The sequence below is a fragment of the Crocodylus porosus genome, unplaced genomic scaffold (genome assembly GCF_001723895.1).
Source record: "Crocodylus porosus isolate Cpor-Errol unplaced genomic scaffold, CroPor_comp1, whole genome shotgun sequence".
Lineage (NCBI taxonomy): Eukaryota > Metazoa > Chordata > Crocodylia > Crocodylidae > Crocodylus > Crocodylus porosus.
Genome location: NW_017728923.1, coordinates 7,381,812 through 7,396,378, shown reverse-complemented (window position 1 = coordinate 7,396,378; position 14,567 = coordinate 7,381,812). Strand labels below are relative to the sequence as shown.

Sequence of the window (14,567 nt, the reverse complement as noted above, 5' to 3'; positions counted from 1 at the left end):
TCTATTGAAAACAAACATCTAGAACATCTTGACTGCACAACCCCTAAGCAAGGATGATCACAAGCATCAGCTTATGAGTTCAGATACACATACATGTAATACAGAATAAGGTCTCCAAGGAAGCTCAAGCATTGCTTCAGTCGACTAAAAGGACAGATCGCAATATTTTACCTCCCACCTTAAATTCCTCCAGAATTCACAACTACTCACACTGAGACTGGCAACAGACTCACCACAGACTACATCAAACAATAAGCTCAAACTAAAATAGCAAAAGCCTAACCAAAATATCTTCATTTGCAAGCCTATAAGTCTCCCTTAGCACCATCATGTTTGGAACCAGGCTCAGCTGTCCTAAATTGGAACTGGAAGAATGCAAGTAGAATTAACTAGTCTAATCAGATTGCAAACAGATGGTTTTTCCCACATGTGGACTTGTCTGAAAACTGGTCCAACAGGAAGTAGGAAATACCACCCCAATGCACATCTACAAGCCTGCTGAATGGACACCCATTTGCTCTTACAGGTCAGATTACCTTGGTTGTGACATTTTATGTTTCCTTACAATATTCAGTGGGGCAGAAAGGTAAACCAGTATCAAGACACCGACAGAACATTCCCACTTCTATCTCTGTGGCCTCATACGTCTGACTGAAGGAAATGTAAAGAAATCTAACTGGCATACTACCAATCTCTTAGAGCCTCCAACACCACACAAAAGCCATAACTACACTACATAGATTTGCTGGAAGAACTGTAAGCTTGTTCACTCAGTGATTCTTAGGAGGTGACAACTCCTTTCTGCTAGCAAAGGAAAACTCGCTTTCTGGCTGAAAGACTCCTATTGCCACCTAGCAGCTGAGAGAAAATGCCTGTAGACATGCCCATGCTGTGTGTGCATGTAGAGACAATATGCACTCTAAAAGCTTTATGCTGGCAGCTGCTCTCTGTCAGAACTTCTGCTGGTAGAAAACTCATAATGTAGATAAAAGCCCTCAGACGCTCAGCATCCAAGACTCACCAAATAGAAACCAAACCATCACAATTCACTAAGCAAAGCTACTCAACATCCATTCTTCCTCCTGTGCTTCACGAGACCTTCCAATAAGCAACTTAATAGATTGCAATGAAGGTACACATGGAGGAAAAAAACAGAAGGGTCAAGCTGGCAGGAATCTTGTAACACCTTTCTAAAAGTATCTACGAGAGCTGAGTGATGGTTATCTGAAAGGCAGAGGCTTACCCTAAGGAACAGTGTACTGCCTATCCCATTTAATAAGGCCTCAAAACCCTTACACCCAACACACAATTTAAGACTACAGACTTCTAATAAAGCCGCCTTGCATCCACTTGAGGGTTCCTTTGCACTTCCCCACTTTAATTCGCTCCTTAGCACTGGTGGCAATGGCCGAGATGCATGCCAGCACATTAAATGCACCCTGCTGCATGCAGCGCCTGGGGCCAGGCAGCATACACATGCTATATGCTGCCTGCAGGGCTGGTCTAGCATGTGTTACATGTGATGGTTACACCAAGTTGGCTTCAGGCTCTTGATGCAGCGCATGGGACTAATCTGCAGGCCTGATGCAGCCCACAGACTAACCCTGCACTACTTGAAGAAGGAATTCTACAAGTATGTTGGTAGCAAGAGGAGGATCAGAAACAATATGGGTCCCTTACTGAATGACAGAAGCAACCTTGCAACAGAGGAAGCAGAAAAGGCTGAAGTGCTTAATGCCTTTTTTGCCCGAGTCTTCACAGGGAAGGTCAGCTCCCAAACTACTACACTAGGCAGGAGATTAGCTCACCTCAGTGGTAAAAAACCAAGTTAGGGACTACTTAGAAAAGTTGGACATGTACAAATACATGGGGCCAGATGAATGCATCCAAGGGTGCTGAGGGAGTTGGATGCTGTAATTGCCAGGCCACTGGCCATCATCTTTGAAAACTCATAGCTATCAGGAGAGGTCCCAGATGATTGGAAAAGGACACATATAGTGCCCATATTTAAGAAAGGGAAGGAGGAGGAGCTAGGAAACTACAGACCAGTCAGCCTCACCTCAGTCTCTGGAAAAATCATGGAGTAGATCCATAAGGAATTAATTTCTAAGCGTTTGGAGGAGAAGGTGATTAGGAACAGTCAGCATGGATTCATCAGGGGCAAGCCATGCCTGAGCAACTTGCTTCTCTTCTATGGGATGACTGACTCTGTGGATGCATGGAGAACACTGGATGTGATCTGCCTTGATTTTAGCAAGGCTTTTGATACCATTTCCCACAACATTCTCCTAGGCAAGCTAAGGGAGTATGGACTGGATGAACAAACTATAAGGTAGAGAGAAAATCGGCTGAAGCATCGGGCTCAGACAGTAGTAATCAATGACTTGATGTCTAGTTGGCAGGCGGTATCAAGTGGGGTGCCTCAGGGGTCGGTCTGGGGGCTGGTTTTGTTCAATGTCTTCATCAACAACTGGAAGATAGCATAGAGTACACCCTCAGCAAGTATGCAGATGACACCAAGCTGGGGAGAATAGTAAATATGCTGGAGGGTAGGAGTAGGATTCAAAGTGACCTAGACAAATTGGAGGATTGGGACAAAAGGAATCTCATGAGGTTCAACAAGGACAAGTGCAAAGTCCTGTACTTAGGATGGAACAATCCCATGCACCGGTACAGGCTGGAGCTGACTGGCTGGGCAGCAGCTCTGCAGAAAAGGACCTGCGGGTTACAGTGGACAATAAGCTGAATAAACCAGCAGTATGCCCTTGTAGCCAAGAAGGCTAATGGCATACTGGGCTGCATTGGTCAATCACTAGGGGAAGTGATTATTCCACTCTATTCAGCACTAGGGAGGCCACATCTGGAGTAGTGTTTTCAGTTGTGGGCCTCTCACTACAGAAAGGATACTGACAAATTGGAGACAGTCCAGCAGAGGGCGACAAAAATGATTCAGGGGCTGGGGCACATGACTTATGAGGAGAGGCTGAGGGAACTGGGCTTATTTAGTCTAGAGAAGAGGAGACAGAGGGGATTTAACAGCGGGCTTCAACTACCTGAAGCAGGGTTCAAAAGACAATGGAGCTAGACTGTTCTCAGTGGTGGCAGATGACAGAACAAGGAGTAATGGTCTCAAGTTGCAGCAAGGTAAGTTTAGATTAGATATTAGGAAGAATTTTCTAGGAGAGTAGTAAAACACTAGGACAGGTTACCCAGAAAGGTGGTAGAAGCTCCTTCCTTGGAGGTTTTCCAAACCCAGCCTAGACAAAGCTTTTCTGGGATGATTTGTGGGCGATGGTCCTGCTCTGAGTAGGGGTTGGACTAGAAGACCTCCTGAGGTCCCTTCCACCCCTAATTTCTATTTTAATATTATAAAAGCCTAAGTTTATCTGTCTGTCTGTCTGTCTGTCCATAATGCTTTATTCACACTTTCTGTGATTCTATAGTCACCCAGCCTTCAGGACTGCGTGAGTTTGACACCCATGTTCTAAAGCACTCTGCAAGAGTACAACATGGAACTCAAGATGGGCAAGTGACAAAGCAGGAAGAAAAGGCAGGAGAGCCTTCTCACATGATGGAATAGAGGCTGATGCATGGCAAGAAAGAACAAGGCGACCAAACTCCAAGTTTCTTTACTAGGGTCTATTTTGACACTATTTTAAAAATATAAGGAAATGTCTACAACTAACAATTTTACCCAAAAATTTAAACATTTCGGAAGCTGCAGTAATATGTTCAAGTCAAACAGCCTGTGCTGTGGCTCCCTCTGTTGGCACAGACTTAACACCACCTTGGTTCCAGAACTTACGCAATGATTCCCAACCAGGGTGCCCAGATATTTCAAATAAAAATCCCTATCTATAGTCTTTCTGAGTTCTCTGCAATAGAAAAACTGCTTGATTATTTCTCTCAAGTCAAAAAAAAGTTCAAGATACTGAGCTCCCCACACAAGGAAAATGAAGGATAATATGGCTGTGCTGCTCCTAAGCTACTTAGTTTAGAGAAGCTGGCAATGTAAAGCAACAGTTTTCAAATTAAAAATAATTTACTGTAAATTATTCTAAATTGATTTTTTTTCCTCCAGAAGAACCATAAAATTACACTGGCCTTTTCCCCCCCCCCCACAGGCTGACCTACAATCAAGGCCTGAAAATTTTGATCCTTGCACTGGCAGTATATTTTGCGCATGCAATAACAGCATCACATTAGAATTTTTTTTCTGGGCATAAGAACATAAGGCAGTTTTTCTTTTAGTATTTTTACTATATTTCATCCTTTCAGGCCTTTCCCAGATTGTTTGATTCTCCAGGAAGATTTTTTTAAGGGAATGAAAGTTCAAGGTCTTTAGCTGTGGGAAAAACTGTTTTTTCCTAAACATGAACCTGAAACCATGGAGTCAGCTTATAGGTAGGGTGAATTTATAATCAGAGCAATATGGCAGTACTGACTGTTAAAAAGTAGAGCAAGTATCTAAATTCTTCTCTACCATGCAGCAATCTAATTCTTATGTGGTGGTGACAAGCTGTGCTGTGTTTCCTTTTGAAAGTATTACAGGGTATACAATAATTAAGCAATCTTTTGAGGTATCTGTTATTGAAACTATTTTTATAATTTTTACGCAGGCAGCCAAAGTTAAGATACTTTGAACTAAAGCACTTTTGAGCATCATCCCACAGTACCCCTTTGCTCCCACAGAACATTTCTGAACTGAACACGAGAGATTAATGGGCAGATGCTAGAAAAGCAGGAAGATGTGATTTTTTTCCATGTGCCAATTAAACAAATCTGCTCCAACATACCTTATCTGCCTCCTTTGCCAAACCAGATTAAAAACAAGATTACAGACAACAGTAAATTGCCATTAATACTCTCAATATATTTATTGTCCTTTGCATCAGGAGAGATGAAAACAATCTGACTTACTAGCAAGTCCTTCAGATATGACCATGCTGCTCAGGTGTGAAAAGTTGGGGGGAAGAGCGACACAGTGGGGAGGGGAAGAGGCCCAAGAATTAAATTAAACTGAAGAAAAGAAAAAAACACCTCCACACCAAACTCCTGATATTTAACTAGGATGATATAGCATGTCATCTCTGGAAACTAAAGTAGTTTTGTGTGCCTTTTAAAAGAAATGGAAAGGCATTTTAGGTCCTATTTCAAATTGAAAAGACTATCTGGGGTCAAGATAAAAGTATTTCTAGGATCCTCATTTTCAAGTACTTCCAGTCAATTCTGTGCTGGATCTTTCGGCAACTGCATGTCTAGGTCAGAGACTGGTTACATTAGAATTTGTGCACTAAAACATTCATAATTTGAGTCTAATATTTCCTAACTGGCTCCTCTTAGGATGCTTATATCATACAGAGATCCATCCCACACAGTTTCCACAAACTCAGAGTTTATTCCAACTTACAAAGACTCACACTTACCGTTCCTGCCAGAATATCATGAGGGCAGCAGTCCAGAAGATGACTCTTGCAGACACGATCATCAGTAAACTTCACCCTTTGTCTGGTTTCATCTCCTGAAATTCAGGTGTGGTTTCAAATAAGAAAGCATTAGAATACTGATAAAAGCATGAAGGTGTTGGTATGATGATTTTGCCTTAATATGCGGATTAAAAAAAATACTTCACCTTCCTGTTCCCCAAGATTGTTTGAAAAAGCTTAGTTAGGGATAAATTATTCTGGATTTTTTACAACTGGCAACTGAAACATTATTTTTGAATTTATACATCAAGTATATCACATGTTAAATGGTGTGCTGGCAAGCCAAATAATGTCTATCACCTGTCATCCATGTAAAGAGACAGCACAGCCAGAAAAAGAGAAAGACAGACAGACAACCTGGCTGACAGCCATAATGTTTTGTGCCTTTTTTTTTCCCAATATACAAAGAGTATGTAGGGGACAGGAGATACTAAAACCCATGCTATCAGAGGACCATGAATCACAAAACAGGGCTGTGCTTGGCAGTCTTTACAGGTAACTGCTATTTACTAATCCAATAACCTAATGCATTAGTCCAACTGGTTTGGGCAACCAAATTGTGTAGTGTGTTCTCCAAGGCCATGTGAAAAACAAAGCTTGTAGGTATCGGCCTGGAACATGAAACATGTACTTCCCACCCACCTCCCACCCACCAGAAGACATTTTGTAGTTGGGAGCCACTTAAACAAGACAATATCAGAAAAGCAGAAAAAGGAAAAAAAAGAAAAAAGAAACAAAGTTAGTCAATACACACTGCGAGCTCCAACACATACTATACCCATCTGCATTCTTCAAGACCTCAGCTGTAGAATTTTATGCCCACTGTTGAAAAGTTTTAAAGGAAAAGTTTTCTTGCCCACACCTGCAGTAAGGAAGTCAGGGGAATGATACATAAAAGTAAAGGCAAAGTGGCAATGGTATGTGACAATTTTAAAACTAATCTGTGTATATGACACAGGTATGTGTAATACTAAAGTATGAATATAGCTTAGGATTTGCAAGCATCCAGGATTAATGTAGTGTCTATTGAAAATGTTTTCTTTCTTTCTTTTTTTCTTTCTTTCTTTCCTTCTTTCTAAGCTACACTTTTAAAGTTACTCGTGAGAAAAAGCAAACACTTTTTTTTGTTATAACAGCTTTAAAAATTGGTTGTGACTCACGGCTCGATGAACATGAGGCTTTTCTGCAACTCCCTTGCAGATTGATGTAGGCAGGCAAAGATACACTGAACCTTTATAAATAAAATAGAGGGGCCACAATTGTTCAGTTTGTATGAAATAAAAATATGGGAAGCAATTCAAAAGCAACTCAATACACAAAGAAAGAAAAAGCACTTATTCACTTACGAAACAAAGTGCAAAATACCTGGATAGCCCTGCTAAGTGTCAGAGTGCGTTTAAATAGTCAATAACTCAGTAGAAGAGAAGATACAAACCATAGCAAGAATACAGTTTTGTACAAGATGTGACATTCCTTTTCTTGGACAATATCTAGGAATACCAGTTTCTAAACACAAACCTACCTATGTACACTTGTGTGTGAAAGGCGTTGATTAAATGCAGAGCTTTTCCTGTGGGCCTTCCATTGGAAAGCCTCTCCAAATAGATCAACATGAAGTCAGGAAAGTTAAGACTTTCAGCTCTCCTTGCAAGTACAACAGTAGAGTGATGGGACACTCAGGACTCTATTTTCCGTGGGAGAAGCCTGAGTTTTTCTGCATTGCAGAACTATATACCAAGGGTATTTTCTGTTGAGGTTTCCAGGTAGCCTCAGAAAAAGGCTACAAAGACTAAAACATAGGCTTACTCTACTTATAGCAACTGCAGTCCATTGTTTCTGGGCTATTTTATGGGCTTTACTATAAATATACTTTTGTTGGACAGCAGCACCTAGACAGAGGAGGAAACTCTGAGAGGGCCCAATCTTTCAAACCTAGGCTCCTTACTTAGTGAGTCAGCCAAATACCAGTTGTGGACACTCAAAGTTGACACAGACACATGCAGAACAGATGCTCATGCTCAAATGCTAAATCCAACCACTTGGAGGTGATCTGGTAAGGAGCCCATGTTTGAGAACGAGGCCTGGATGCTCAATGTGTCCTCACCCATCCCGTGCGAGGACAGGCACTGGAATAACAGCACAGTTTAAGTCTGACTAATGCACGCAAATGCTTCCAGCTGCTGATGGTTCTAGACAGATTATGACAGGCTCTAAACAGCTCGGCAGAGGGTCCCCACAGGCAGCGTCAAGGGTGTCACCAGCAAGAAAACCCGACACTGACACAGGGCCTCTGCTGCAAGAGAGGGCAGCAAGAGATTGGGTTGTGTGTGTCCGTTTGGAGCAGAGGATCAAAGCCAGGGCCCAGAACGCTAGCTGGAGGGAAGAGAGGAAAAGGGCTAAGGCAAGACCTGGGAGTCAGAGGTCCTGCCAGGATAATGGGGGCAGAGGAAATGGGGCAAGAGCCAGGCCCAGGGTGAGCCGACGTCCCACGGGCTGAGGGAGAAGAGGGAGGGTGCAAAAACCAGGCTCAGGAGGAACCGGCGCTCTGACGGGGAGGCAGCCATCCTACAGCGGCCAGGCCAGCCAGGAGCAGAAGGATCGCGGCTCGGGCACAGGGCCCTACTGGCGCCCCAAGGGGCTTGAGGCGGCCGGGATCGGGCCCAGCGCCTGCGCCAGCGCCGCGGACGAATGGGACGCAGGAGGTGCGAGCCCGGCTGGAGGATGCGCAGAGCCGAGGCAGGGATCGGGCCTACGCTGGGAGAGGGCGAGGCCCAGGCGGGGGCGGCCCTGTCCCCGGCCGCGCCCGCCCGGGCCAGGCCTGCGCGACTGCCAGGCCGCGGCGCTTCCTGCAGGCCCCGCCGCGCTACTCACCGTCCCGGGCCGTGCCCATGAGCTGGTCCAGCAGCGCCCGCATCTGGGCCTGGGCCGACATGATGGCGGCGGCGGCAGCAGCCTCTTGCTGCTGGACCCCCACGGACCAGGCGGGAGGCGGCGGCGGGCGGCGGCGGCTCCGGCTCCGGCCTCTGCTGGCGCCGCGGGGGACGCTGGGAGGAAGCGGCCCCGCCCGGCAGCGCGCGGGGTCCTGGGACATAGAGTCCAGCCAGAGCCCGGCCTCGTAATGATCGTATTGGTAGGATCATTTCAACCCTGGCGATGTAGGTAGATGACACTACAGGACACGCGGTCAGCTTTTTGCTCTCCGAGACTTGGTCCTGGCTGAAGGAAATGATCTGGTGAGCACCTTGAATACTGAAGGTAGCTTGGGCGACAGCAACCTTGAGCTCACCAGGTTCACTATCTGCCGCAAGGCAGACAAATCAACTAGTGGAATTGAAGTCCTGGACTTTAAAAACACGAATTGCAAGAGGCTCAGGCCATTAGTAGGGGAGGCAATGTGGGACCAGGGGCCAAAGGCAAATGGAGTGCATGAAGAGTGATTGTTCTTCAAGGACACGATCCTCGAAGCACAAAAAAAGACCAATGCCCTGCAGAGGAAAGGTAGAAGGGCTGGCAAGCCCTCTTGGCTTAATAGCGATATCATGGTTGCCTTGAAAAAAAAAAAAGGCATACAAATGGAAGCTAGAGACAGTCCTCAAGGAAGACTATACAACAGCAGTCCGCACATGTAGGAAGAAGATTAGGAAATCTAAGGTGGCGACTGATTTTAAGTTAGTGATGAGAATCAAAGACAATAAGAAGTCCTTCTGTAGGTATGTAGGCAGTAGAAGGAAAACAAATGGAAATGTGGGACCCCTGCTTAACACCTCAGGACAGCTGGTAACGGACACTCAGGAAAAAAATGAACTCCTGAATGCCCACTTTGCTTTGGTATTTCACTGGACCAAGGGGAAAAACATGGTAGATAAGGTTCACAGGGGGCATGGTGGGAATGATTGCCTTCCTACTGTTGATGCTGAGCTTGTGCATGACCAACTAGAAAAGCTAGACATTTATAAGTCAGGAGGACAAGATAAATCATACCCAAGAGTACTGAAGGAGCTGGGCAAGGTCATTGCAGGACCCCTGGCAAAACTTTTCCAAAACTCATGGTGCTCAGGGGAGATCCCTGAGGATTGGAAGAGGACCAGTATTGTGCCTATCTTCAAGAAGGGGAAAAGGGAGGACCTGGGCAACTACAAACCAATCAGCCTGACTTTTTATCCCAGGGAAAATCCTAGAAAAACTCATCAAGGAATCTATGTGCAATATGCTCACAGAGAGTAGGATTCTGAACAACAGTCAGCCTGGCTTTGTCATGGGCAGGTCTTGTCTTGCTAATCTCATCTCCTTCTACAGCCAGGTATCTCGCCACCTGGACAAGGGAGAGGAGGTCAACATTCTAAACCTAGACTTCCAAAATGCCTTTGATCCAGTATCCCACGATATCCTCATGGGAAAATTGGAAGATTATGGGCTTAACTGCTCAACAGTTAAGTGGGTAGGAAACTGGCTGCAAGGTAGGACATGGAGAGCTCTTATGAATGGATCTGTTGTCCTGGCAAGAAGTGGCTGGTGGTGTCCCTCAGAGGTTCATGCTGGGTCCAGTGCTTTTCAACATCTTTAGCAATGATTTGGATGTTGGGGTGAAGAGCTCACTGGCCAAATTCACGGATGATACCAAGTTATGGGGGAGCGTGGTCATGCCTGAAGATAGGCTGCAGGTTTAGCTGGACCGAGACAGGCTCAAGAGTTGGGTAAATCAGAACCAGCTTTTGGCTGCTGTCTGTGGTAAGCAAGCTAGCCCAGCAAGGGATCCTTGTGGTTGGGCCTTCTTTTGCTGCTCTTTTGTTTTTGCTGTTTTGAGCACTGCTTGGGCTAATTTATTCAGCTGGCCACAGCATGATGCTGCTAACCCCAAAGTTGTCAGTCTGCTTCCCCGTACAAGCCAAGATGAGTCCAGATACATTTTTTTATAAGAACTGTTTAGGAATAGCATTGCTGCATTCATGCTGGGGGGTTGGACTAGATACCCTTGAAGTCCCTTCCAAATCTATGATTCTATGAAGCATCCTCCCTGCTGCTCTACGGGAAATTTGTGTTCCTGGCCCAGGGAGGGCTACCTGAAAGTACTTGTTTCAGGGCATGGGATGGAGCCACAGCTCATGTTGGAGGTATGGGGGTGGCTCCTGCTGCTGTGTGCACCCCAGGAGGGCGCAGGGTGAGGGCTTGTGCCCCTGGATCTTCACGGGATGAGGGCAGGGTGGGCTGCAGCTGAAGGCTAGGGCTGGGGAAAGGGTGGGGGGCGTGTGCCCCTGGATCTGCATGGGGCAGGCAGCAGAAGCTCTGGGAGGGGGGCTATGGGGTGGCCACAGCAATTTTTAGGGTGGCTGCAGTCCCCCCTGTAGCACCCTCCCAGCAACACCATCACCTGCCCCATGCAAATCCGGGGGCACATGCCTCCCCATGCCCCACCCCACCTGTAGGCCCCTCCCAGCACTGCCACCATTGCAGCCCTCCCTGCCCTCATCCCGTGAAGATCTGGGGGCACAAGACCACACCTTGTGCCCTCTCGGGGTGCACGCAGCAGCAGGAGCCACCCTGATACCTGCAAGATGAACTGCGGCTCTATCCCATGCCTTGCCCCATCCCAGCTGGGCAACACCTGTCCCAGCCCCACTCCTTCCCTCACCACAGGGGCTTTGATCTGCCCCCCGCCATGCCCCTTCCCTCCCCTTCCGCCACAACAGACTTACCAGCTGCACACAGCTGTATTGGAAATCGGATCAGTTTTGGCAGATATGCCTCCTTAAAAATCAGCTATCAGTATTGGCCCCAAAATCTCTATCAGTGCCTCCCTAGCTGTGGGGGGAGGACAAGCAGCAGTGCCTGAGAGGAAGACGAGAGGTCCCAGCTAGGATTGCCACTGGGTGTAAGCAGGGAGTGCTGAGAAATGATAGCAGAAGCATAGGGAACTCACTGAGTCCAAGGGTCAGGGTGATGAGGGCATGCCAGCTAAGGTGGGTACTCTGCTTCCCAGGTTGCCTCCTAACTCTTCTCTGTCTCTCTTTGATGCCCTGAAGCTCACCAGCCAGGCAAACTGAAGGTAATATTCTGTTTCACTTTATGCACCCAAACATCAGTTCTCAGCCACGTGCGCGGCATTTTTGACCCTTCCACACAGTCTGCAATTCTGTTCCCCATGTGGTCTGGATGCAGAAGCAGCCATATAACTTCTGAGCATGCTCAGTAGGCCACATAACGGCCAAGACAGTGCACTGCTATGTACATAGGTACACTGAGTGTATGTAAGTCACAAAATTATGCTTAGCAAAGATCCATGACTAGTGGGTAGAAGGGAAATAAAGGAGGACTCTCCCATATTTTAGCCCTAATAGCTGAGGGTTTGCCTAAGATGTATGAACCACACATACAGAATTGAGGCATCCTGGGCATAGATACCTGAGAGTGAGGGGATGAGGGGTTCCAAGTCCTGGAGAGTCTTATAGCACATGAGCTGCTGCTCCGGATGCTTGCTTGTAACTCCTGGGGGCTGCCATTCTGCCACCCCTTCTAAATCATTGCCCAGGACTGGTGCTCACTTACTCACTCACCCTAGTTATGTAACTGGGGTTGAAAGGTCCTCTGACCACTGGAAATCCAGGTCTAGAGAGTCCTCAACCCAAACAGCAGTGAAGTGTGTTGCAGTAGCTGGCCACTAGAACTGTGGCAAACTGTGTAACAAGTTTTTAGTGTGTTTTGAGCTGCTGAGTAAACCACAAGGGCCTCTTAGCAGAGTGTTGGAGGTGGGGTTATATTTATTTATATACTGTATATCAAAATAAATATTTTTGCTAAAAAAGAAGTAGATGTCTTCTAGATGTCATCTGAGTTCTACCCTGCATAGTCTGAAAAGCTTTGGCTGTATGATCCTTTAGTTGCTGTGTTAGGTTGTGTATAGACTAAACAATAGTTCCTGTTTACTTTGATGCAACTGCGCTTGTGTTTGCATGACCCGGGATTTCCTCCCCCTCTAAAGTCCATTTAGCATCTTAAACTAACACTACTCAGAGATGTTTGTTTTTTTTTTCTGTTTTTTTGCACCGGTCCTGGAAGCACTGCAATACCAGGTCAATGCATGGAGTGGATGGAGCACGCTCCGGTTCCACCACCCAATACCGAACTACTCAGAGATGTTACCTTGCTGTGCTCTCCAGTTACGCCACTCCAACTGTGGAGTTGTTCTTCCAAAACAGCCGGGAATCCAGAGCCTTCTAATTAATCCCCTTTGCGGTGAAGGAGCGCTGTGTTCTGACCTTTAGCCAGTAGGTGCTGCTGTGTGTTCTTTTTTACCCTCCTCACCCCTTCCTCCTCCCTCACAACACAGTTCAGGTTGGGATGGGTCGGCTCAGACCAATTATTATTTTAAAACAGGGGAGGCCAATAATCCCTTAATTTTCTACCCCTCTTAATTCTTCTACCCCCTCTGCCACCTATAGTGTATGTCCTCCCCACCCCTGACCATGTACCCTCCTGTCTTCCCCACCCCATGTCTTCTTCACCTGTGCCCCCTGCACCCCCCACTGTGTGGTGCCACTGCAGTGGATATAGCTCCTGACAACAGCTAAAGCATCACCATAATGGTAAGTTTTTTGCAAGTAATTTGAAACTTTGGAGCGAGTGGTTACATGACTTCCTTCAATATTGCAAACCTTCCCAACTTCATCACATTCCATTTCAGAACCATGACCAAACGTCCAGGGCCAGGAGGCTGCCTGCCAGACCTGATGCCCAGGATATGTAGCGTCCCAGGTGATATTTAGGTAACATGTCTGACCCGCCTGGGGGGGGGGAAAAGTCCGTTTTTTCGACTGTGTTCCAAACCCCCTCTTCTTCCTTTTCTTCCTTTTTTCCCCCTCCTTGCAGAAAACTTTCATGGGCAGAACTTTCTGGGGGTGGCAACCAGCCCAGTAATGAATGAAGATAATGAAGAGGAGAGTGAAATATCTTCAGATTTGCAGGGGGGAGGGTTATTGTTTTACATTTTGTATATATTTTTTATTGTTAAGCTGCAGCATTTTCAATTAAGTTTTATTTTTGCTCTATATACACGTGTCATTTTTTTCTTTGGGGTGTAGGTGGTTGGGTTGGTTTTCGGAGACAGCACCCACCTCAGTGCAGGGATGCTGTGCTTGGTGGGGGTGGGGGCGGGTTATAGAGTCATGGCATTACCGGAAAGAGTTACAAAGAGTTCCAGGGTGGACTCTTATCCGAGGGAGGTTGAATGCTTAAGTTCTAGCTAGGGTGCAGACAGCATTTCTTGTAAAAAAAAAAAAAAAAGACTAAACAAACCCCACCCAACCTCTATGCATGGACCTCCCAGAGCCTTTAGTCTTTAGCAAGTCTTTAATACATTATAATACATTTCATATGCATGGTTGCCAAAGGGGGTGGGGAGCTGGAGTTAACGCCTGCTGCTGCAGCAGCTCCAAAACAGCTTCTTCTTTTTTTTTTTGAGTTTTTTCTTTGCAGGATGTATTGTTATGGGAGGTGCAATGCAAAAATTATTTTCTTTTCAATGCTTTCTTTGCAATGCAATGTTTTCTTTACAAATTCCTGCATGCAGCACCTTTCGGAGCTGGGTTTGCAGATCTCCCCCTCCCCCAGCCGCCTGCAACCCACCAGAGAGAGTTCATCAGATTTTGTTCAGGATTGCTTTGTCCTCCCTTGCTATATCTCAGCCCCTCTCAAAGGACAGGAAGAGGGTGAGAGGGAAGCAAAGAACAGCATTCCCAAGGCAGCCTAGGGTAATCTGTTCAGCTGCCTCTAGGCCTCTGCAGAATCAAGTGTATTCAAAGAAAGCATCATTGTGGGAGAACTTTTTTTAATCCAAATTCAAGAAATTTGTAATACCTCCTTCTCCTACACTAGGTATTGGCATGTCCTCATCAGATGAGTCTCGGCTAAGCAGAGCTGCTAATTAGCCAGGGCCAGGGTTTCAAAAAGCAACTCTGCTCCCTATAGAGAGGGCAGAAGTGTTATGCAGCACATGGCTATCCCCAGACATATTACTGAGGTGCCTGGAGGGGAGGCCAACCAATCTGAAATGTGGGCCCTGACCAACTTTGTTTCTAGCCTGGGAAG

The 14,567-nt window shown here is 46.2% G+C and overlaps 1 protein-coding gene across 3 annotated transcripts in view; it reads right to left on the bottom strand.

The window, feature by feature from the left end:
* LUC7L (LUC7 like) overlaps window positions 1-8,451 on the bottom strand; it is a 38,410-nt gene extending 29,959 nt beyond the window's left edge. For 2 of the 3 annotated variants that reach the window (XM_019540056.1, XM_019540057.1), the window contains exons 1-2: window positions 8,358-8,451; window positions 5,427-5,521 (exon numbers count right to left, since the gene is read on the bottom strand). In XM_019540056.1, coding sequence (XP_019395601.1) covers window positions 5,427-5,521; window positions 8,358-8,418 — 156 coding nt within the window. In that variant the 5' untranslated portion in view covers window positions 8,419-8,451. Of the gene's footprint in view, window positions 1-5,426; window positions 5,522-6,646; window positions 6,718-8,357 lie in introns of all 3 variants that reach the window. The other variant, XM_019540058.1, reaches the window with a different exon arrangement.
* Between the last annotated feature and the right edge of the window lie 6,116 nt (window positions 8,452-14,567).